The sequence below is a fragment of the Neoarius graeffei genome, chromosome 13 (assembly GCF_027579695.1).
Source record: "Neoarius graeffei isolate fNeoGra1 chromosome 13, fNeoGra1.pri, whole genome shotgun sequence".
Classification (NCBI taxonomy): domain Eukaryota; kingdom Metazoa; phylum Chordata; class Actinopteri; order Siluriformes; family Ariidae; genus Neoarius; species Neoarius graeffei.
The window spans coordinates 32,935,687-32,961,609 of record NC_083581.1 but is presented as its reverse complement, the minus strand read 5'-3'; the positions used below and the strand labels follow the sequence as shown (position 1 = coordinate 32,961,609).

The following is a 25,923-nucleotide window of genomic DNA, read 5'->3' as shown; positions in this document are numbered from 1 at the left end:
TGGTACAATGTGTTTGCTCATTGCCTCAGAAGGCTAATGGATGATTAGAAAACCCTTGTACAATCATGTTAGCACAGCTGAAAACAGTTGAGCTCTTTAGAGAAGCTATAAAACTGACCTTCCTTTGAGCAGATTGAGTTTCTGGAGCATCACATTTGTGGGGTCGATTAAATGCTCAAAATGGCCAGAAAAATGTCTTGACTATATTTTCTATTCATTTTACAACTTATGGTGGTAAATAAAAGTGTGACTTTTCATGGAAAACACTAAATTGTCTGGGTGACCCCAAACTTTTGAATGGTGTTGTGTGTGTGTGTGTGTGTATATATATATATATATATATATCAATCATCTCATTACCTCTAGCTGCTTTATCCTGTTCTACAGAGTCGCAGGCAAGCTGGAGCCTATCCCAGCTGACTACGGGTGAAAGGCGGGGTACACCCTGGACAAGTCGCCACGTCATCACAGGGCTGACACATAGACACAGACAACCATTCACATTCACACCTACGCTCAATTTAGAGTCACCAGTTAACCTAACCTGCATGTCTTTGGACTGTGGGGGAAACCGGAGCACCCGGAGGAAACCCACGCGGACACGGGGAGAACATGCAAACTCCGCACAGAAAGGCCCTCGCCGGCCACGGGGCTCGAACCCGGACCTCCTTGCTGTGAGGCGACAGCGCTAACCACTACACCACCGTGCCACCATATAAAATGGAATTAAAAAAAATTTTTTTTAATTTATTTATTTTAAATTAGACGCTGTGCATGTTTTAAGTCAGCAGTGTTGTCTTCTAGGAAAGACCAGCTCTTTTTTTTGTTCGGGTTTGCCTGGTTGTGAAAGTAAAGCTGAGCAGCGTTAATCACAGGGGATTTCAGTACTGATGTAACCACAAAGAATTTTGGCTTTGCCCCCACAAATCAGTGAGGGTTAACGTGCACTTTGCCACACTTTTGCAATATTTGTGTTCACTGCTGCATGTTGTTGCTCCTTGCTGAATTTTTTTTTTTTACAACTGAACATATTTAGTAAATGATGTTAGTTTAGGACGTGGACTTGTTAGTGTGCAGCGTGCCTGTAATAATAAATCTTTCACTTTTATTGTCCTCAAGCCTTTTGTAAATAAAAGCGAAAAATCCCGATAGCTATCGGAGCCAAATATTGCGTACTTCTAATTCCTCAAAAGTCCATGGCATTTCTAACTAAGCTTTGTGTGCTATGAGAAGCAGCTGGTGTATGAGCCTGTGTCTCACGTACCATGGCTGCAGAAATGTAACTCGCTGTCGCCCCCTAGGTGTTCTTCACCCGCAACGGGAAGATCATTGGGAGGAGGGAGGTGGTGGTGCCGGCTGGAGGATTCTACCCCACCGTTGGCATGCTGAGCAGCGGTGAGAAGGTGAAGGTGGATCTCCACCCTCTCAGCGGCTGATGGACGGAGGCTACAGCCAATCCCGCGTCAGCGGTTCAACTGTGAGCTCGTAGCAAGATCGACAGTTAAAAAGGGAATCAGGGAATATTTAAGTCTGCTAACTGATTGATTGGGTGTGTTTTGATTTTTTTTTTATTATTATTATTCATGGGTGCACACTGTGGAAATAATAGCTGAAAGTTTGTTTGTTTGTTTGTTTTTCTTCATATTAATTGCCATGGAACCAAAAACAGCAGTGTATGATTTTCACTCGTGCTGGAATAACGACGCATACCTTACTGTCTTTAGGTCTTTCTGTCCTTCAGGGGTCGAGCTGTATTCTCTTTATACGGTTTTGTCGACGGTTCCATATGTAACCATGTTGAACGGCTGTATTCAGAGTTGAGGTGTGTGTGTGCGTGTGTGTGTGTGTGGTAAGAAATCACTTAAGGGCTACTCAGACGGTTACATTATTATGTATTAAATAGCAGCTATTCACAATCTGCACTAAAGGGCTTTTCTCTTAGCTGCAAGTCCAGCTATATTTTATGACACATTTTTGTCAATAATTAGATATTATATTATATAAACATTATATCTTTGAGAAGTAATAAAAAAAATAAATAATGACAATGTTATTTGAGGCCAGTATTGGATGTCGGAATCCTAAATATAGATCTGTTCCCAAAAAAAGAGAAAAGAATAATGAATAAAGTACTTAGTGTTGAAATCAGGGGTGGACAAATTTATAGATCATAAACTCTATAACCCGTCCAGGAAGTAAAATATCTTGAGTGCTGTCTAGTACCAATTTGAATTGACTAGGCGAAAAAGTGCCAAGCTAGTTGGTTAGTTAGAGTGCATTAATTTTAGACACAAATGAGTATAAAATTCCCTGCGTAGGGAATGACGTCATATCGGTGCCCTTGACAAAAAGTCCGCAAGTTGTTGGCTAATGGTTCGGCTATTAGCCGGGACGTTTTTTCCAAAACGTTACCTGTGAGGTGCGGAGTTGCACATGCCTCTTTTCCACCAAATCAGTTCCAGGGCTGATTCGGGGCTGGTGCTGGTTCACAACTCATTCAACTTGCGAGCCAGCTGAGAACCAGTTTGCTTTTCCATAGCTCGCGGTGCTAAGGGAAGCCGCGTCGTTGTATATGTCAGTTACATCACTACGTTTGCATAAACCTTGGCGCGAATATCGAAGCAAAAACAACACGGAAGAAGCAGCAGCAACAACAATAATAATAATAATGGATGACTTCGCGTTTGTACAGCTGCTGCTTCTCGACGCTTAAAAATGGCGACCTTTCGCGGTCTTGTTATTGTTGTTGGTCTTAACAACTCCGCCCCCCCGCTGACTTAAGCGGTTCTTTCCTCTGGCCCAGCAGAGAGTTGGTGCTAGCCTGGAACCGGTTTTTCTGGCCCCAGAGCCAGTTCTTTGTCAGTGGAAACAGAAAACCCGGTTCCAAACTAAGCACTGGCCCCGAACCAGCCCTGGAACTGCTTTGGTGGAAAAGGGGCAACAGAAACCCTCCTTTCACCTTAGCAAGAAACAAGTCACTCGCATCACTTGTTGTGGGCGTGCACTGTTTGTTTTTTGCTCTGATGAGAAACTGTAATTGCTCTAAATATATCGCTTCTAAAGCTAGCTAGTTACACACACATGCTAATTATTCACTAATCCGAGTCGGTTTCCATTGACTTAGCAAGCTACCTCTGTTAGCTCCTCGCACTCACCAGAGGCACCAACCATCACTTCATTTCGAGGTTGGTTTTGCTCTGAAATGCGTATTTGAGACCTGAGAGGTCATATAACCAGTAAAAGGTTAGTGATGGCAGGTTGGAACGATGGAACTTGTGAGGCAGGAATAATTTAAACTCGTACATCGCATCTAGTTTACATAGAATAGAGAAAATGTCAATTCAGTTTTCAGCCGCGTCACTTTGTCGATTTGCCGTCGTCACTGAAACCGTAGCTCTGTGTCCGGTACGTTTTATAGAAAACAGTCGATCACCGGTTGCTTTCTAGTGTGAATGAAAGGGTTAAAAGGTTGTAGGTTATTCATGCGCGGTGATTAAAGTGCCATTCCACCATTGGATGTATTTTTTGGCATAAAATACAATATATTTTATGACAACATGACTAGACAGAGAAATCTTTTAGCTTCAAAATGATATATCAAACATTAATTTTTTGACAACGACAAGTATATTAATTTTGCGACCAAAGTCACCTACCCTTTTAATTTCCGCGCGGTAGTGAAACGTGATGTCATCGGCAGGTTCCCCTTCTTGTGTACCACGTCACGTGTGACGTGGCACAGATTATCAGCAATGGCGGATAGAACGCGATTTCCACTTGTCGATTGCTGTGCCGATATTCACCATCGACCGTCTCCTTTGGGCATCACTTGCTATTTTCCTTCGCTTCTTTTCCGAAGCTGACAATCGCGTTCTATCCGCCATTGCTGATAATCTGTGCCACGTCACACGTGACGTGGTACACAAGAAGGGGAACCTGCCGATGACATCACGTTTCACTACCGCGCGGAAATTAAAAGGGTAGGTGACTTTTTGGTCGCAAAATTAATATACTTGTCGTTGTCAAAAAATTAATGTCTGATATATCATTTTGAAGCTAAAAGATTTCTCTGTCTAGTCATGTTGTCATAAAATATATTGTATTTTATGCCAAAGAATACATCCAATGGTGGAATGGCACTTTAAGTCACCTAGCGAAAGCCGATGTATATAGTGCAGCAGGTGGTGCAGTTCAACACCTGCTATAGTGCTTACATCGTCAAGGTGCGTCATGAAGTATATTTATTATAAATATAAATACCAAATCTTTTTTTTTTTTTTTCAACCAGGATTTTCTTTCTCTGCTTGTTGAACAAGAGAAGAAAAAGTGCCAGCTTCGAGTCTGCTTGTCCACTGTGAAGCTAGGGGGGGAAAAACAAACAAACTTGACATTATCCTCAGTGCCCTAACTACTAACTAGTCCACCCCTGGTAATAATTTTTATATTATTTCATTCTTTAAAATGTTGCTAAATACGTCCCAGAGCGTCTTCAGACAGAAACTGAGGCCAAGTTTACATTAGACCGTATCTGTCTCGTTTTCTTCGCGGATGCACTGTCCGTTTACATTAAACCGCCTGGAAACGCCGGGAAACGGGAATCCGCCAGGGTCCACGTATTCAATCCAGATCGTGTCTGATCCGGTGCTGTGTAAACATTGAGAATACGCGGATACGCTGTGCTGAGCTCTAGCTGGCGTCGTCATTGGACAACGTCACTGTGGCATCCACCTTCCTGATTCGCTGGCGTTGGTCATGTGACGTGACTGCTGAAAAACGGCGCGGACTTCCGCCTTGTATCACCTTTCATTAAAGAGTATAAAAGTATGAAAATACTGCAAATACTGATGCAAATACTGCCCATTGTGTAGTTATGATGGTCTTTAGGCTTGCCATCCTTCCACTTGCAAGTGGTAAGTGATGTGCGCACAGCGGCTCAGTCCCGAATCACTGCTCGTGCACTACACTCGCGCGCTCTGTGAGCTGCGCAGGGCCGGAGTGCGCACCCTCCAGAGGGCACTCGCTGTTCAGGGCGGAGTGATTTGGAGCGCAGCCGCTGAGGAGGAAGCGATGAGCCGCACTGACACATTTCAACTTACGTGCCGAATTAGTCATGTGATTAGCGTATCCGTGTATTGGCGTTGCTGTGTGCACGCTAATCGTTTTTAAAAACGTTAATCTGATGATCCGCTGATACGGTCTAATGTAAACCCCACCTGAGATTCCCTGAATTAGTACAATCTCAACAGGATCTAAATTACACAATACTGTACCTCCAAGCCAATCATCATCATCTTTACCTTCAGGAACAGAGGCGTGTACACAGGAGGAGAGTGGTTCGACACCCCAACTGAAGGACTTGTCACTGAAAAATGAGCAGTGTATTAAAGGATCTCGATCTGTCGCGCTGACTGCTGATGAATTCTCAGTCGTCTTGGTTTCGTTCGTTTTAAACATAACGTTCAGAAAGCTTCTTGTTAAGGTGGAGAAGGAGAGCTTGAGAATGCGACGATCAAGCCAGTCGACAGCAATATATATAATCCCGCTTCGATCAGATTATACCTTTCTTATTTTTCGATCAGTATATCAGTCTAACCGTAAGAATTACATTTACATCCAATTGACGTTGCATTTGACGAGCGAAATTTCAATCGGTTTCTTTCCCATCGCCTGAAGATTCTGCCAACGGAGGTCATTTTATTCATTTAAATAATCGAGATCGTTATCTGGATATAGATTACTATTTTTCATCCGTACATTTTTTATTTTGAGTTCAAGTGGCCAGATTAAGTCACCAACTCGGAATAGAACGAAACCAAACTCTTAAATCAAGTGACTAACGAGAGTTGTACGAAGCTGATTTCCTCTAAGATGCATAGATCATATGTAGCTATATATTATATATATATTTTTTAAAAAGCTTGTATATAATGTACAGTTATATATAATATATCTCACCGGCTGTACTGATGCCACAGCAAGTAACAAAGAAGAATCACTTCAGGAAATGAATGAATGAATGAAAGGAGTGAATGGACAGAGAATGGCATTTCAGTTTATAAATAGCATGCAGTCAAGGGGCATTCGTGTCCCTGAGCATCACCGTCACGGTCCTGCGCCTTCCCCAATCTTTCCCTCGCAATCCTAAAGCTGGTGACATTTCTACTTTGTCTTTTCTTTTCTTTTTTTTTTTTAATCATCAACTGACATTCACAAAGTAAGTGCCACTTTATCACCGCCTCGTGGAAATGAGGCCTCGGGCAGGAGGAGAGAAATGTCACGAGGTAATTGCATCCTCAGCAGATGTCAGTCATGTAGTTTGCAGCGATGTATGCTTTTCTAAATGCAGTCTGGAAAAAAAAATGTAGAAATGAGCCAGGTTTGATTTTCTTCACACTGGTGTGCTTGTATTGTGTTGTATGTATGCAAATCGGCAGGGCCGTATTCAGAGAGGAGTTTCGTGCGCTGCGTGAAAGCTACATGCGCGACGTGACGTTCGGGTGAAACCGAGGCGTGTCTCGGGTCGCTGCAGTTTTGAACTCGGATCCATTATTCATGAGCGAAGTCGAATCAGAATCAAAGTAGCGGGATAAACTAGCTTAGATTCAGTGCACGCTTTCTGGTTTCATGGCCTAGATTTAAAACCTTGTGGCTTTAAATTGTGCGTATGGAGTATCAATTGGTGCACAATGTAAAATAATGGTGATAATAATACAATGCAAAATATGATGTGCTGGATCAAGTGATATTTTATAAACTGCAAAAAAAAAAGCCATGTACAACGAGATTGAACTGTTTTATTCGATCCACATTCACTGGATTTTGAGAAACGGAGCTTTTTTTTTTTTTTTTAGTGCAAATTCGCTAAATCAAAATTTTATACAAAACGTCCGACAAAATCATTTCCGCTTAGACTGTAAACAAACTGGTGAAATGACAGGAACAGTTTGTGAAAAATGCGATGATAATTCTTGAAAAATAAAAAAAGATGCGCTCTTTCCATCAAATACTTTTTGCTTGTTTTTGTTTTCGAGTAGAGCTTTTATTTCATCCTTGGTCGGTTCAGCAGTACGGAAGCCGCGAGAGGCCCTTCATATAATCTTTTTTTATTCACCTTGTTATCCTGAGATAACGACATAATTAATTCAGGATCTCGAGAAAACAACGCAACTAATTCGAGATCTCGAGAAAACAAAACCGTTATTCCGAGATAACGACATAATTAATTCAGGATCTCGAGAAGACAACGCAACTAATTCGAGATCTTGAGAAAACAAAACCGTTATTCCGAGATAACGACATTAATTAATTCAGGATCTCGAGAAAACAACGCAACTAATTCGAGATCTCGAGAAAATAAAACCGTTATTTCGAGATCTCGAGAAAACAAAACAATTATTTCATGATCTCGAGTAAACGGCTGAGAAATGGTTCATTCAGGTACGCCAAGAGACTTGTGATATGCTGACTTTGGGGCCATTTCTCATTCTGTATAGACGCAACTTTGGTCATCCATTTCTCAGCTGTTTTCTCGATCTCGAAATAACGGTTTTGTTTTCTCAAGATCTCGAATTAGTTGTGTTGTTGTCTTGAGATCCTGAATTAATTATGTTGTCATTTCGGGATAATAAGGTGAATAAAAAAAAAAAAAGGATTATATGAAGGGCCTCTCTCGGCTTCCGTACAGCAGCATGCTCTCCACCATTTTGTTTTTCTCTACTTGCCGTATATGAGCTGATCTCCTAGTGTAGCCAGTCAGAGCACACGATTGCTCATATCCAGTGACTTTGGATAAAATAATGCAGGTTGAATCCATTTTATTCGTCAATATTGTGATTATAGAGTTCCTTGTTCAGTCTGCATTTTCTATCCCAGTTTTTTTTTTTTAAAGCAAATGCAATACATAAGTGATTTGATGACGCATAATCGGAATGAGTGTGAACTTTAACCGCCTTAATATCGACAGAACTCTGAATACGGCCCTTTATGAGGTTTTAAGTGGAAGCCTTAAGACTGTTTCTCAGGTTGGATGCTTCATTTTCTCCGTCTCTTGATAGCAATCCATGTCTTATTTTTTTTCTTTAGTTAAAAAGATTTTGATTTGGTGTGTGTGTGAGAGAGAGGTTTTTTAGCCATAACCTGTGTCATTGACTGGATGCCACCACATTCATACCGAGAGGGAAAAACAAGCCGAAGATGTTCTTTGGCAGTGTGCTTTAACGTGAGCTAATCCAGTTCACTAATGCCCTGAGCACTTTACAGCAGATTGATTGTGTGGGTAACAGTGTGGCGGAGAGCTGGTTTTACAGCTGTGTGAGAGAGAGAGAGAGATAAAGGATGGTGGAGCAGGGATCACTGTGACATACTGATGTGATCACACATGCATTTCCTGCTCCATCCATCTTGGACCGAGCCCACCGATCTGCAACCTTCAGACAGTAGTTGTTTTTTTGTCTTTTCACGTCCCACAATCCACAGAAATGTGATGTATTTTTTCGCGCAGGTTTATGCCAAAACTGTCACTATGGATCCTTCAAATTCTCCCACTAAAAGGGAAAACAATTAATTATGTTACATATCTGTTGAATTATGACATTAAACCACATTTGCTTCACCTTGAAGTGTTTCAGCTCTTTCTTTCTTCATAAATCATAAGATTTTGCCGTCTTGTATTAAGTAGACAGAGTTTTTGCACATGTCTGGAAAGTTTGGAAAAAAGTCTGGAATTTTCAAGGCACTCATTTAGAGTTCATTTCCATTTTGAAAAAAAAAAAAAGAGAGAAAAGTATGAGCTTTCTGTCATTAAGGAAATATATAGATTCAAGATGCTGAAGGAGCAGCTGCCCGGCTGCATGTTTGATCGTCCCATGACATGTTCATGACCTTGAAAACGAGTAAGTGAACTGAATGTGAAAGGCGGAAAGATTTTTTTAAAAAAAAGCAGTAAAATCTGCTCCAATTTAACTTTTTTCAGAAGAAAAGGGCAGGAGGGATTTTTTAAAGGAATAAAACACCAGAAGAATAGTGAGGACGCCATTTTGTAGCGCTGTCTGAAACCTTAGTGAGGATTATTTACACCCTATAGTGCACTCAAAGTATCCCACAATGCATCAGGAAAAGTAGCGTACAACGATGGTCACTAACCAAAGCAATATCATGCATTGCGGTTGTGCTGAAAGAAATCAAAGCCTCAAATTTGATTTAAAGGATATGGGACATGGATTTTTTTCTGGGTATAATTATGTATAAAGGACATAAGAAATGCCATCTAAATCACTGCAGGGCGTCAAAAATGTGAAAATCATCACATTATTCAACTTTTTTATACATCAGCGTAAAACAATGATTCGTTAATTAGCTAGGTGGTCACGTGACCCGTGACGTCACAAAAACTTTTCAAGGAGCCAGCGCTTGGGAATCTAATGTAAACAGGTTACCGAAATGGACACCATCGACAGTGATATTCCCGATGTTTCACAGAGATGTGACGTTAGACCCTATCAATTCGAACCGATAGCTGGAAATTCACTTGAACATGGATCTTGTCTTTACTCTGACGGGTCAGATGATTCTGAGAGTGAGAGTTCATTCAATCCCCATGAAACTGAAAGCGGTCGGCTCGATAACACTTCCTGGTAAGTTAAAAACAATTCTGCTCAAAGGCTAATGATCTGTTGAAAGAAGTATTATTTTTGTATCATACATTGAAAGTTCATCATAGATCTAGCTAAAGTCCGTTGCAAGCTATTTTTTTTTGCTGATGTTTTTCGAGATTGATTGAGATACAATGCTTCCAGAGTCCGAGATGAAAACATTCAAAATGGCGAAACGAGTCAGAATTATGATAATAATTGATACACCCAAAATTATAATACTAATCCTTACTGCATGAGGTCCATGGTAAAACCACACTTCCAGGAGGGGCTGCCGTCTGCCTCCCAAGCCGGCCAAAAGCGCTCCTCGTCGGGCACGGCCAGGCGGGCGAATGCCCTGGTCCGTCCGCCCTGTCTAAAAAATAATGGTACAACTCCGAGTGAAGGTATCAATGCGCTGTCGAAGCGCGCAGAAGGTGTTAGTACGCCTGTCATTATAGTGCGGACTTTCCATAGCATAGAAAATCACCACGTTTCAATTTGTGTAACTGAACTTTGTTTCATGTCATTGGTCATATAAACCTATGTAAACAGGAAAAACGCGGAAGAGTTTGGTCGCATCTAACTACAGCCCCAAAAAATACCATTGGCCATGCTGAGCCTAGCTACATTGCTAACAGGAGTGACAGCGCGTCTGACTGACTGGGAGGTCGCAATACACCATGATGTTCAATGTACGTTAAACACTCTAAAAACGAAACAATTTTCTTGTCATCCAAGACACAAAAACTATTTTGTCGCATTCGTCATCATCACGATTCACACTTCTCCATATTCATCTACCCGCTTGTGCTGTACCCGAAAGTTTTTGTGACATATGATCACGTGACAGCGGCTCTTCCGGTTGTAAAATATGCATATCGGAGCTCGAGCAGAAATGCCATATAATCATCACGAATATAACGATTTTGCTGAATTTAATAGATGATTTTGTATTTGTTGATGCAATTATTTCATATTTTTAATGGAAAGAAACTGATATAGCGTGCATTTATGTTTCATATCCCATATCCTTTAATAAAAGGCAGCGGCAAAGAAGAAAGTATTCAGCCTTGATTTAAAGGAACTGAAAGATGCAGGTACTTTGTATTTATTAATGTGCGAAATGTGCTCAGTATCTCATCTCATTATCTGTAGCCGCTTTATCCTGTTCTACAGGGTTGCAGGCAAGCTGGAGCCTATCCCAGCTGACTACGGGTGAAAGGCGGGGTACACCCTGGACAAGTCGCCAGGTCATCACAGGGCTGACACATAGACACAGACAACCATTCACACTCACATTCACACCTACGGTCAATTTAGAGTCACCAGTTAACCTAACCTGCATGTCTTTGGACTGTGGGGGAAACCGGAGCACCCGGAGGAAACCCACGCGGACACGGGGAGAACATGCAAACTCCGCACAGAAAGGCCCTCGCCGGCCACGGGGCTCGAACCCAGGACCTTCTTGCTGTGAGGCGACAGCGCTAACCACTACACCACCGTGCCGCCCCATGTGCTCAGTATAATTTGGATTTATCACAAAAATAAATACACGCATGTGTTTTCTTATTTTGAAACCCACTAGCCGGCTGATCCGGCACGTTTTAATTGTGCGACAGTAATGTCGTAAATGCCAGCGCGGTGGACTAGTGTCCGAAAGCGTTTTTTCATTTTACCAATGAGCTCACTATATAGTCCTCTATATAGTAATTCCCTATATAGGGAGTAGTGAGCGAGTGAGTGATTTCAGACACGGCATGATTTGTCCTGATACCCAGTGGGGCAGAGCAGAGAGTCTGTTACTTTATCAACACTTACAAATTTGTATTTATTATAGAATATGCTGTCATTTTTATCCCCCGCTGGCTGAAAGGCCCAAAAAGGGATTATGTCATGGCAATTTCTGTCCATCCGTCCTGGGAAGGGTGCTCACCTTCTGAAATCAACTCCTTTCATAATTTTTGGAGGAATTTCACCAAACTTGGCAGGATTCTTTGTTATATGGCAGTAATACGTATATTGTAATTTTGTTCAATTCTGTCACATTTTCCCAGAGTTACAGCCCTTGATTAACAAAATTATACTTTGACAATTTCATGAGGGTTTTTTTTCCTTCTGAAATCAACTCCTCTCTCAATTTGTGGAGGAATTTCACCAAACTTGGCAAGAGGCCTTGTTATATGTCGGTACTACGCATATTGTTTTGTTCAATTCAGTCGCATTTTACCAGAGTTCTGGCCTTTGATGAACAATCTTGTACTTTGACAATTTCATGAAGGTGCACTTTCCTTCTGACATCAACTCCTCTTACAATTTTTGGACAAATTTCTCGAAGCTGGGCAAAAGGCCTTGTTATATGATGGTAATACGCATATTGCGATTTAATTTCGTTCGTGAAAAATTTTACCAGAGTTTTGACCCTTGATTAAATAACTTCATGAGGGTGTATGTTCTTCTGAAATCAACTCCTCTCACAATTTGTGGAGGAATTTCACCAAACTTGGCAGAAGGCTTTGTTATATGACAGTTATACGCAGATTGAAATTTCGTTTAATTTGGGCAAGTTTTCCCAGAGTTATGCCCTTGATTATTAACAAACTTGTACTTTGGCAATTTCATCAAGGTGTGCTTGCTTTCTGAAATCAACTTCCCCCACAATTTTTATCCCTCGCTGGCTGAAAGGCCCGAAGGGGCATTATGTTGTGCTGATGTCCATCCCGCGAAGGGTCCTCACCTTCTGAAATCAACTCCTCTCACAATTTTGGGAGAAATTTCACGAAACTTGACAGGATTCTTTGTTATATGTCGGTAATACGCATAGTGCAATTTCCTTCAATTCAGTGACATTTTACCAGAGTTACGGCGGCGTTGCCAGTGGGGGATATTGTGCTCTCCGAGCACTCATTTAAATGGTACCTGATATCACACAAACTGAATCCGTTATAAACCATCAAACTTTCACCAGCCTCATCTTTATACTTTTCTTTCATAAGAAAAAAAATGCAGCATGTCATGTTGCTTAAGAAACCCCCTTTTTTTTTTTTAATTGAGCTTGACCTCTAAACACTGACACTGGAGACTCCTTCCCAAAATGCTAAGTAATGCAAGACTCCTGACTGAAAACTTCATACAAGTCTACAATTATTTAAAAAAAAAATCCATCTACCATATACGCAAGTCCCTGTAGATGAGCTGTTACTATAGGAACGCTAACCTATTAGGATAAGTCTGGATACGGTTTACATAAAATCGTGACCATTATGAAAAAGTCATGATTGTGGATAAAAGCATGAGGGAACATGATGATTGAGCAGTTGTTTTCTGCCTGCTCTTTTATATTGTAGAATACATGACTGATTTTCTCACTCTCGCACACCTCATACCCTAAATCCAGCATGAAACCGTTTGTCATGTTATGATTTCTATAGAAATTTGGGATTGAAGAAGTAGATTTTTTTTTAAAGCTAGAAGCTAGGAGGACAGAGAGAAATGCACTTATACTATAGTTGGCATACAGTATCAGATGTTCGCTGGTTGTGCCGTAAAAATTGTGCGCGCAGACGCTCATCAAAGTTTCCAAATCTGTCATTGCTTAACTCTAATATTTTCTATCGCAAATACGATCATTAAAAAACTTATTTCTGCTTTCCAAAGAAATGTATCTTAAGATCTGTTCAGTACTTTGGGAGGAACAGCAGGTTGAATTTGGTACAACAGAGTAAAAACTCTGCTCATGTGACGTCGAGAAACTGACAGTACTTTTTGAGTCACGAGAAAGTGGTCAGCTTCGCTCTTTTCTGATCAGTTTCCCACTGGATTACTCATGAATATCAGAGAACTTTTTTTAGGGATGTTCTTTAGCTCTCACTGTTTCTGATGAATTCAGCAAAATTTTCCATCAGCTAGTTTTGATGATGTGATTCACGGGAGACCTTGAAGTGAGTTTTCATAGCTTTACCTACTTTTTTTTTTCAAATCAAACTAATTCACGTAAATGAATAGCTAATTTTAGAATATAACTGTAGCCGTTTTGATGAAAAATATTGAAATCTTAGTGGTCGGAATGAGATTAAAAAAAAAGTCAGAAACATCTCATCTCATTATCTCTAGCCACTTTATCCTGTTCTACAGGGTCGCAGGCAAGCTGGAGCCTATCCCAGCTGACTACGGGCGAAAGGCGGGGTACACCCTGGACAAGTCGCCAGGTCATCACAGGGCTGACACATAGACACAGACAACCATTCACACTCACATTCACACTTACGGTCAATTTAGAGTCACCAGTTAACCTAACCTGCATGTCTTTGGACTGTGGGGGAAACCGGAGCACCCGGAGGAAACCCACGCGGACACGGGGAGAACATGCAAACTCCACACAGAAAGACCCTCGCCGGCCCCGGGGCTCGAACCCGGACCTTCTTGCTGTGAGGTGATAGCGCTAACCACTACACCACTGTGCCACCCGAAGTCAGAAACATGTTGGTTTCAATTCAGTTAATTGGAGTTGTTTATTGGATATGACTCGCAGTTTTTTCGAGGTTCGCCTTGAAAAGTGTGAATACTATACTTTGTTCTTTAAACGCAAGTAGGCCCTACTTTTAAGAAATGCAAAGCCCTATAGAGTACAAAGAAGGTTTAAGAAATAATCTTTTACTTTTTTTTTAGTGTACCAATTTAAACTTTACCCAATTAGCATAATTAATACAAATTAAAAACTAATTTGCATTGTTTTTTACTGATTTTTCAGATTTGTATTCAGTATATAACCATCTATGTGCCAATTTCCATGTAAATATCTTGAAAAAATTAAGTTATGAAGAAAAAACATTTGATCTCATTGGTTAATGAGGCCCATTTTGGACCATGTGATCCTCCTACAGAATATTACAGCAGTTTTCTAAAAACTAAGCCTTTTTTTTCTTCAATCTTTGATTTGTAATATCTCAAGAACGGATAAACATTTTTAATTCCATAAAAAGTATGCTGCTCTGCATTCAATGAGAGCAGTTTCAAGCGATTTGGATTGAATTTTCATCCGATATGTCAACTTACGGTGGTGCTTGAAAGTTTGTGAACCCTTTAGAATTTTCTATATTTCTGCATAAATATGACCTAAAACATCATCAGATTTTCACACAAGTCCTAAAAGTAGATAAAGAGAACCCAGTTAAACAAATGAGACAAAAATATTATACTTGGTCATTTATTTATTGAGGAAAATAATCCAATATCTGTGAGTGGCAAAAGTATGTGAACCTTTGCTTTCAGTATCTGGCGTGACCCCCTTGTGCAGCAATAACTGCAACTAAACGTTTCCAGTAACTGTTGGTCAGTCCTGCACACCGGCTTGGAGGAATTTTAGCCCATTCCTCCGTACAGAACAGCTTCAACTCTGGGATGTTGGTGGGTTTCCTCACATGAACTGCTCGCTTCAGGTCCTTCCACAACATTTCCATTGGATTAAGGTCAGGACTTTGACTTGGCCATTCCAAAACATTAACTTTATTCTTCTTTACCCATTCTTTGGTAGAATGACTTGTGTGCTTAGGGTCGTTGTCTTGCTGCATGACCCACCTTCTCTTGAGATTCAGTTCATGGACAGATGTCCTGATGTTTTCCTTTAGAATTCGCTGGTATAATTCAGAATTCATTGTTCCATCAATGATGGCAAGCCGTCCTGGCCCAGATGCAGCAAAACAGGCCCAAACCATGATACTACCACCATGTTTCACAGATGGGATAAGGTTCTTATGCTGGAATGCAGTGTTTTCCTTTCTCCAAACATAACGCTTCTCATTTAAACCAAAAATTTCTATTTTGGTCTCATCCATCCACAAAACATTTTTCCAATAGCCTTCTGGCTTGTCCACATGATCTTTAGCAAACTGCAGACGAGCAGCAATGTTCTTTTTGGAGGGCAGTGGATTTCTCCTTGCAACCCTGCCATGCACACCATTGCTGTTCAGTGTTCTCCTGATGGTGGACTCATGAACATTAACATTAGCCAATGTGAGAGAGGCCTTCAGTTGCTTAGAAGTTACCCTGGGGTCCTTTGTGACCTCGCCGACTATTACACGCCTTGGAGTGATCTTCGTTGGTCGACCACTGCTGGGGAGGGTAACAACGGTCTTGAATTTCCTCCATTTGTACACAATCTGTCTGACTGTGGATTGGTGGAGTCCAAACTCTTTAGAGATGGTTTTGTAACCTTTTCCAGCCTGATGAGCATCAACAATGCTTTTTCTGAGGTCCTCAAAAATCTCCTTTGTTTGTGCCATGATACACTTCTACAAACATGTGTTGTGAAGATCAGACTTTGATAGATCCCTGTTCTTTAAATAAAACAGGGTGCCCACTCACACCTGATTCTAACTTCACCTTCAAATTAACTGCTAATCCTAGAGGTTCACATACTTTTACCACTCACAGATATGTAATATTGGATCATTTCTTCATAACCAAGTATAATATTTTTGTCTCATTTGTTTAACTGGGTTACTTTTAGGACTTATGTGAAAATCTGATGTTTTAGGTCATATTTATGTAGAAATATAGAAAATTCTAAAGGGTTCACAAACTTTCAAGCACCACTGTATAGTGAACTGTGTTCGCTTAAATGCTGATTCACTTCATTTACATATAGTATAGACAAGTAAAATAATGACAATGCACCCATTTTTGAAGAACCAGCATTCAAAATGTTAAAGAAAAATAACACACATTTACCTATTAAATACTTTTATTTATTGATGAAAATTTGGTCCCTGATTTAAAAAAAAAAAAAGTGTCACGTTAAAAGGCATCCATTGATACAGCAATACGGCCATCTATACAGCGCACGCAACCCATTTCACTTCTAAAAAAGATCACATGCTGAGAAATATTTCCAAAACTAAAACTAATTTCCAAAGACAAAACCTGGAGCTCACACAGCTGGATGACTGCCAGGTCTTAATGTTCAAATCAAAAACAAAGTCGTTTCCATTTGGGGGAAAAAAAAAAAAAACACTAAGAAGAACAACAAGAAGAGAATAAACAATGAATGACTTGGCTGCTTGTTTTGTCCTTGTACAACTTGTTTCAAGATGGATTAGATAAGGACGTCTAAAACAGAACTACAGCGGTACAAGAAAATCCTAGCAAGCAGAAGCAGAGGGGGAAGGGGAAAAAAAAATTACCATAAAAACCCTAATGGTGGTGTAAATGATCAACAATTTCTATTCTATGCTTTGAGCAACCAGAGACCACTTCAGTGGTTTATGAATTCACAGTCTAAAGTGTAAGATCAAGTCAGCGTAAGTGCTACCAGAAGCAAATGCATTTTTTTTTTTTGGTCCCACATCCTTTCCCCTTCAGTGAATTGGTTTTTTCACCGAGAGAACCGAAGCTGCATTTTGCTTTTAGCTAAAATAGTAGAAGCGTGTCGTTTTCAGGTGTCCTCTGTATCGTCCTGGAACAGAGTCAAACTGTAACTCCTACGGCTCTTCTAACTAACAGGCAACGTGAGGAAAGATGCTATAAAATTTGAAAGCAACCCATATAAGCTACAAAACAAAAGAAAGGACAGAAGAAAAAAAAAAACTGCACACACTGTACATACATTAAAAGTACCAATAAAAATATAACCTTGTACATCTTTCTCATGTGCTGCACACGTTGTGGAAATCTGGATTCGATGACTGCCAGAGAGAAAAGGAAGCCCAGTGAAGGTGCTCCTTTGAAAGTCAGTGGAATTAAACAGACTTTAATTTCGTTTCTCTCGTTTATTGGAAAAACATCATTCCTCATCGTAGTCTTCGTAACGACGGTTCTTCCTGATCAGGTCTTCAACGGACTCGTCCTGCTCTTCCTCGCCATCCCAGAATCCCACATCCTCGGAGTGTTTCTGCTCAAACCCGGAGCTTGACGCTCCCTCGCTGAGGGGGGAGGAAGGAGGAGTGTCCTCCAGTGATGTACTCTGGCAGGTGAAAGATGGTGGCTCCTCCTCTTCAGTGCCTCCATCACATCTGCCTTCGCCTTCCTCTTCCTCCTCCTCCTGTCCAGCATCTTCACTTACTTCCTCCTTTTCTATTGGCTGGGGCTGAGTGGGGCGGATCAGATTGGGTTGATTGACAGCTGAGGCAGGGCTGCTGCCTGAAAAGGGGCGGCTGCACTCTTTAGGCAAGGAGCTCCTGCGGCTATCCAAGAGCTCTGTTTTCTCAGTGCAGAGTGAGCTCGAGTCGCCCTCTGGTGGCCATTTTGGGCGGCTGGGACACACCGCAGCGTCTTCAGCCAGCACTCCGGTTTGAGCTGAAGTTTCCTCGCTGTCTGTTCTTGGAGGCCAAGAGATCTTCAGCCGTCTGGTTTCCACCGGTTTCTCCGTTCTCTCTGCTACCTCCTGAGCCCGTGTCTCCAGCGAGGCAGTGAGGATGTTCACTTTAAGCAGAGGAAACTCCTCCACGGTGGGACTGCTGGTGTTTTCCAGAGGCTCCTCCTTGCCCCCCTGGTCTTCTGCGTCCTCTGTTCGGGAGTCCCACAGCTCCTTGTGGGGTCGGTGTCCAAAACCTTCATCGTAGTTCCCTTTAGCCTTGAAGAGTTGGCAGAAGTGCGGCTTGCAGTAGACGGTGCCATGTAGAGAGGCGTAGTTCGCGAGGCTAAACAACACCAAAAAGAAAGATGAGAATTCAATGAAATGGTGACGCAAACATTAAAGATTAAATTAAAAGCATGGTCTTCACCTCAGCTTCGTGTTGCAGTGAGCACAGCGGAAGCAAGAGTTGTGATATATTTGCTGGTTGGCGACCAGTCGCTCCAGGGGGTACACCGTCTTCGTGCACGTCACGCAGCTCTCACGTGTCGGCAAACTGAACTTCTAAACACACACAATACGCTTTAACCGTTAAATGGATATTGTCTAAATTGTTCGTGTATCAAATAGGATTAAAAGGACTACACCACTGATCTTCAAGCTAACATCCACAGATGATCATTTCAATGCATGACCGAGAAAAGAACAGTTTCACTGAAAGTGGAAAAAAGATTTTAAAAAAGACTTACAAAGGAAGTCGAAGGGTGGGTGTTGGGAACATTAAATTTATTATGCCATCGTAATGCAGTCTAATCATGCGTTACTGCTCCAAATTGTTTGGGAATGTTTCTACTGGGATTATCTTTACAGTACTTGCATACATTTTAGGAAAAAAAAAAAAAAAAAAAAAAAAAAAAACACCACACACACCTTTGCTTCGCTGTAGTAAAAAGTCTACATATGCTATAGACGGAAGATTCCTTTAAGCATTCGACCCAAAGACTTTCACATTAAAAAGTACACAAATCTGGGAAGAAATCTGGAAACATTTTTAATATTTGTCATTAAAATCAAGGCTCACCTTAACCGTTTTAGTTTGGCCAGAAACAGGAGGAGCCACACTGGAGCCTGAAAGAGAAAAATCATTAGAAAGTAAATTTAAAATGCAGTACATGTCATTAAACAAGGGTTTTCTTTTTATTTACTTATTTAACCTTCACATCTATAAAGTGGAAACTACATGACAGAAGTAGAAATGAATGCAGCCAAAGCTGGAGTCTCTTTCAAACAATCTAATGCAGTCATGTCAGGTAAATATTTCTCTAACTAAATACTAAAAAGCAAAAGACCCATTACTGAGAAACTGCAAAGCACAAACTCCTCCATCCCATGGTGGAGCACCGAAACTGGAGACTCCTTCCATGAAATGTTAAATAAACGTGCCCTTCACCAAATCAACAACTCGAAGTACACTCTACAGAGTCCATACCTCCACCAAGCTACATATCAACATCAAAATTAAAATCCCTTGAATTTGGGATAATACTAAAGCCGTCCACCAAATTTCATCCAAATCTGTTCACTACTTTTTGAGTTACGTTGGCAACAGAAACAAATGGAGGCGAAAACATAACCTTCTCCAACACAGTTGGTGGAGGTACTTGCACCTTTCCTTATTAAATAACGAGCAGGTCTATTTAATACAAGATGTAGATTATGTGGAATGTCCGCCTTAATCTAATCCTTGTGATTAAGGTGTTACTATAGCAGGGGTTAACTCTGCCATGGCTGGTCCCAAGCCCGGATGAGAGAGGAGGAGCAGGGTTGGACGACGAGCCAGCAACCCTTCTCCGTAAAAACAAAACCCACTACAGAAATGTTGACAGGAGAACAATGTGAGAACTCAGTCCTGGATGAGGGTGGTACTTCACATAGAAGACCTATGATGTCACAGGGTGAAAACCAGACAGACTGAAATTTGGATGGACAGACAACATTTCAGACTTGCCTGTCCTGTGACATTTCCCTACACTGGCTACAACTTTCCACCAAGTTTCATGGAAATCGGATCAGTACCAAACTAACCAACCAACCAACCAACCAACCAACCGCATTGGAAACATGACCAACTTGGTGGACATAATCAAGTGAGCCCATTTTTGGGAAACGCTGTACTATAGAAACAATGGATTAGAACAAGCGCATTAATATAAAGCTGTGATTTTCTTTACAGCTGGAGCTACTTTCAGAGCTGCTGTTCTAGAGGTTATAGATTTCCCAAAACTGAAGTCAACAAGGGTGTGTTAAACACATTGTTTGATCACAGGGTAGGGCATCTGGTAACCTGACTCCTGCTCTACAACAGAGAAATTTATCCACACAATAATATTAGCACCTTACCGTATACCACAGTGTTGTTGGTATCATGGAGCAGGATTCAGGTTACAAGAGACTTCCAACCTTGTGATCCAATAACGTGTTCAACACACCCTTGTTGCCTTTCCGTTGTGTTTTTGGAAATCTCTGTAACCTGAATCCTGCTCCTTGTTCACACAGACACCTTACACCATCCGAGCTGCTGAATTTTTGATTCTGATTGGTCAGAAAATGAGTTTATTTACTGATTAACAGTGTCTGACAGGAATTCCAGCTAATTTCTAGGGACGTGCACGAAGGATGCGCCACATTATCTATGCCTAATACTACATGGATCAAAAGGGATGTTATTTAAAAAGGTAACATAGTAATTTTTTACTACATGTACAAACAACCTACAAAATACTATTCATGTTCTTCATGCAATCTCAAAAATAATGGTTTAAGCCATGATCATAGGATAAAAAGTATTATGTGGCTGAAAAAACCCACTTGGAAAATTGACTTCCAGTCTGGAACACTTGTGTTTGAACGGGACTTGCTTTAGTCATTTTATAGACAGACAGACAGACAGACAGACAGTTTACTCTAAGGTGGGGTTTACATTAGACCGTATCAGCGGATCATCAGATTAACGTTTTTAAAACGATTAGTGTGCACACAACACCACCAATACACGATTTGCGTGCACACAGCAACAACAATACACGGCTACGCTCGGCTAAGCAGGCATCCTGCGCTCCAAATCACTCCGCCCTGAACAGCGAGTGCCCTCTGGAGGGTGCGCACTCCGGCCCTGCGCAGCTCACAGAGCGCGCGAGTGAAGTGCACAAGCTGTGATTCGGGACTGAGCCGCTGTGTGTGTGATCTCAGTGCACATCACTTACTACTTGCAAGTGGAAGGATGGCAAGCCTAAAGACAATCATAACTACACAATGGGCAGTATTTGCATCAGTATTTGCAGTATTTTCATACTTTTATACTCTTTAATGAAAAGTGATACAAGGCGGAAATCCGCGCCGTTTTTCAGCAGTCGCGTCACATGACCAACGCCAGCGAATCAGGAAGGTGGATGTCACAGTGACGTTGTCCAATGACGACGCCAGCTAGAGCTCAGCACAGCGTATCCGCGTATTCTCAATGTTTACACAGCACCGGATCAGACACAATCTGGATTGAATACGTGGACCCTGGCGGATTCCCGTTTCCCGGCGTTTTAATGTAAACGGACAGTGCATCCGCGAAGAAAACGAGACAGATACGGTCTAATGTAAACTTGGCCTAAGGGCCACTGTAGATCTCAGGGGTGGAGTTTGGTGAACATGGGTGGAAATGGGGGCGGGGTCAAGGAGTTAAAAAATGTCTAACCAACCTACTTAATCTTAGAGCTGAGGGAGCGATAATGTCAAGGATGCATTATCCTAATGGGCTTCATGGGCAGCTTCCCAGGGCCTCGGCCACTAGGGGGCCTCAGAGGTAGCAAGATCGGAAAATATGAAACGATATTTTCAGAAGTTTTGATCATATTGATAACATTTTTGATGCATTTCGCCACCCGTAAGGAAGCCCACCTTGTCCCATCGCATAAATCACCCGTCACTGTCAATATGATCACTGTCCACCATGTCTTCACACGCTACGCCAGCTTGAGTTCAATGATTTAATTAATGACTTCGCTTTCCAGAAAAGTAGGAAAGTGCCCTTGTAAGTTGACCCATGGCTGTCAAACTGAATGCGCAAAGCTGTGTGCCGCTGCTGTTTGGGACATTACGTGTGTGAAAGGATGAAATGCTTCACATAGCCTAACATTTTGAGATTTATTTCTGAGAAGCAAGATATTTTTCTTTGTTATCGCTCTTTGTTTTCACAAGTTAAAAGTCGCCTGGATTCCAAAATGAAAACGAACGGTTATATACCAAATGAATGTTCTTGTTCTGAAGACTAAAGAAACTGTTGTAGGCCGAGGTTATGTTCTTGACATGTTGTTCATTGACTCACTCATTCAAAGGCTTCTCGAGGCTAAACTTTAGTTAACCAGACTTGTTGTTGATGTCTGATGGATTTTTTCACCATGCAATTGCCTATTTCACCATTGCTTTTTCTCAATTAAATAGGTGTTGATGGATAAATAGGTGTTGATGTTGTTTTATCGTTCAATAGTATTTCTAATTGTGCCACTGTCATTATTTAAGTTTCTGTGTCCAGTTAGACAGGCACGTCTGAGGGGGTGAATTTGCTGAGCGCAGTTGACAACAGGCGGGGGTGGGGCCTCGGGGGGGTGTCTGCCCAGGGCCTCGGCAAGGGTTAACGCGGCCCTGGATAATGTTAAACAATTGATTAATCTTACCACTTTTAATAAAGAAAAAAAAATACATAAATCACTGATTTAGATCATGAATCTTTCTGTAAGGAGACATTTAACTTTTATGGAAGGTGTCAGTCAAGCTGTGTGTCTCCACCCCCCTCTTATTAACGTCAAGAGAAAGAGAAGCAGAGGCAGGTGGGGAACAATTTAGAGGCAGTGACTAGGTTTCACAATATTCGATGCAACTATAAATGGATAAAAAGCACACAGTGTAAACTGGCTCACCGTTGTGATCCGTGGTCGGAGCTTTCCTGGGGTCAGGCTCAGGACTGGAGTTCTGCACAATACAGATGCATCATGAGTGAAGAAACAAACAGTGCCCTCTACAGGCAAAACACAATCTGGCAGCAGTAGCACATACCACATCCAGGGGCACCGGAGGGACGTTTTCTTTCTGCTTCACGCTATAAGCAGGTGCCTCCATGTCCACTTCACTCTGACCCTGAGGGGAGGGGCAAACTAATCAGAACCTGAACTAATCAGAATAAATGAGAGAGAGAAAGAGGGGAGTTGATAAACAGGACACTCACACAAGAGGATGAGGACACCTCTTGTTTAGACACTGCAGCCTGATAAAGGGCCATTCTGTCCCTGAGGGGCGTGGTCTCTACCATTGTCTCAAACACTCCTGAGAGAGAGAGAGAGAGAGAGAGAGAGAGAGAGAGAGAGAGAGAGGTGTCAAATAGTGTGCAGGACACAAACCCTGTGTCCGAAATCACTCACTACATAGTGGATTATATAGTGAGCTCACCATTTTATAGTGCTGTCCGAATGTATAGTGAGAATTATTACACCCTATATAGAGCACTTGGGGCGGCACGGTGGTGTAGTGGTTAGCGCTGTCACCTCACAGCAAGAAGGTCTGGGTTCGAGCCCTGTGGCCGGCGAGGGCCTTTCTGTGCGGAGTTTGCATGTTCTCCCCGTGTCCGCGTGGGTTTCCTCCGGGAGCTCTGGTTTCCCCCACAGTCCAAAGACATGCAGGTTAGGTTAACTGGTGACTCTAAATTGAGCGTAGGTGTGAGTGTGAGTGTGAATGGTTGTCTGTGTCAGTGTGTCAGCCCTGTGATGACCTGGCGACCTGTCCAGGGTGTACCCCGCCTTTCGCCCGTAGTCAGCTGGGATAGGCTCCAGCTTGCCTGCGACCCTGTAGAACAGGATAAAGCGGCTAGAGATGATGGATGGATGGATAGAGCACTCATAGTATCCCACAATGCACCGTGAAAAGTAGTGGACAACCGATGGTCACTAACCAAGCAATATTGTGCATTGCAGTTGCGCTGAATGGACGGAGGAAGAAACACATTATAAACTGACATTCAAGTCCAATTAAAAATAGTAAGAGAATAGGGGAAAAAAAGCTAAAATAGAATAAGACATAACATACAAGAATAGAGTGCAGAGCGAGGAATTAATCAAAAGCCTCAAATTTGATTTAATAAAAGGCAGCGGCAAAGAAGAACGTATTCAGAACTGAAAAGATTTTAAAAGAACTGAAAGATGCAGGTAGTTTGTATTTATTAATTAATGTGGGAAATGCGCTCAGTATAATATGGATTTATTATTTTGAAAACCCACCAGCCGTCTGATCTGGCACGTTTTAATTGTGCGACAGTAATGACGTAAATAACGGAGCGGCGGCGTAGTGTCCGAAAGCGTTTTTAAATTTTACCAATGAGCTCACTATATAGTAATTCCCTAAATAGGGAGTAGGGAGTAGTGAACGAGTGAGTGATTTCGGAAACAGCCGAGGTCAGAGGAAGAAGAGGAAACAGGCATTTCCACAGCGAGCCTAGATCACTTAAAAGTCAGCCGTCAGCCCTTTCCTGTACCGTCTGGAGATCCTGACTCACAGGTAACAAAACAAAAATCACAACAACTTTTGCACTCCTTTTTCTATACCTTTATCTCCGAATTCCATTTTGTCAGGGCCACTTCCTGATTGTACTGACTCTCCAGAAACCTGCACAGACAAAACACTAGATTAGTGATGGTTTAATCAGAAAGAAACAAAACACAGTAAAGAACGCATGCGCTGTGTTCTAGCTTGATAAAAGACCGGAGGTTGCAGCATTCTGGAGGACAAATGTGTGGAAAATTTATAAGTAGAAAACAGTGCCTTTCTTAGGAGTGTGTGCCATGATTTATAGCGGCCCAATCAAAAGTTTGTACACCCCTACTCTATACATTCATAGGTTTTTCTGTATTGTGACCATTTTCTACATTGTAGAACAATATTGAAGACATCGAAACTATGAAATAACATCTGGAACATGTATGGAATCATGTGGTAAACCAAAAAAGTTTGATATTTTAGGTTCTTCAAAAGTATCCAGTGTTTACCTTGATGACGCTTTGGACACTATTGCCATCATCTTCACCAAATTCATCAGGTAGTCAACTGGAATGCTTTTCAATTAACGTGTGCGCCTCATCAAAAGTTAATTAGTGGATGAGTTTCTTGCCTTCTTAATGCGTTTGAGATCAAATAGTAAATACAACCCCGATTCCAAAAAAGTTGGGACAAAGTACAAATTGTAAATAAAAACGGAATGCAATGATGTGGAAGTTTCAAAATTCCATATTTTATTCAGAATAGAACATAGATGACATCAAATGTTTAAACTGAGAAAATGTATCATTTAAAGAGAAAAATTAGGTGATTTTAAATTTCATGACAACAACACATCTCAAAAAAGTTGGGACAAGGCCATGTTTCCCACTGTGAGACATCCCCTTTTCTCTTTACAACAGTCTGTAAACGTCTGGGGACTGAGGAGACAAGTTGCTCAAGTTTAGGGATAGGAATGTTAACCCATTCTTGTCTAATGTAGGATTCTAGTTGCTCAACTGTCTTAGGTCTTTTTTGTCGTATCTTCCGTTTTATGATGCGCCAAATGTTTTCTATGGGTGAAAGATCTGGACTGCAGGCTGGCCAGTTCAGTACCCGGACCCTTCTTCTACACAGCCATGATGCTGTAATTGATGCAGTATGTGGTTTGGCATTGTCATGTTGGAAAATGCAAGGTCTTCCCTGAAACAGATGTCGTCTGGATGGGAACATATGTTGCTCTAGAACCTGGATATACCTTTCAGCATTGATGGTGTCTTTCCAGATGTGTAAGCTGCCCATGCAACATGCACTAATGCAACCCCATACCATCAGAGATGCAGGCTTCTGAACTGAGCGCTGATAACAACTTGGGTCGTCCTTCTCCTCTTTAGTCCGAATGACACGGCGTCCCTGATTTCCATAAAGAACTTC

At 41.6% G+C, this 25,923-nt stretch overlaps 2 protein-coding genes across 5 annotated transcripts in view; one reads left to right on the top strand and one right to left on the bottom strand.

Moving 5' to 3' along the window:
- spryd3 (SPRY domain containing 3) overlaps positions 1-3,549 on the top strand; it is a 128,644-nt gene extending 125,095 nt beyond the window's left edge. For both annotated transcript variants that reach the window (XM_060936778.1, XM_060936777.1), the window contains one exon: positions 1,302-3,549. In XM_060936778.1, coding sequence (XP_060792761.1) covers positions 1,302-1,436 — 135 coding nt within the window. In that variant the 3' untranslated portion in view covers positions 1,437-3,549. The remainder of the gene's footprint in view (positions 1-1,301) is intronic.
- Positions 3,550-16,353: 12,804 nt separating this feature from the next.
- Positions 16,354-25,923, bottom strand: part of lima1a (LIM domain and actin binding 1a) — a 45,750-nt gene continuing 36,180 nt past the window's right edge. For all 3 annotated transcript variants that reach the window (XM_060937578.1, XM_060937577.1, XM_060937579.1), the window contains exons 5-11: positions 24,561-24,621; positions 23,192-23,289; positions 23,023-23,103; positions 22,887-22,938; positions 19,001-19,047; positions 18,350-18,483; positions 16,354-18,265 (exon numbers count right to left, since the gene is read on the bottom strand). In XM_060937578.1, the coding sequence (XP_060793561.1) occupies positions 17,410-18,265; positions 18,350-18,483; positions 19,001-19,047; positions 22,887-22,938; positions 23,023-23,103; positions 23,192-23,289; positions 24,561-24,621 (1,329 nt within the window). In that variant the 3' untranslated portion in view covers positions 16,354-17,409. The remainder of the gene's footprint in view (positions 18,266-18,349; positions 18,484-19,000; positions 19,048-22,886; positions 22,939-23,022; positions 23,104-23,191; positions 23,290-24,560; positions 24,622-25,923) is intronic.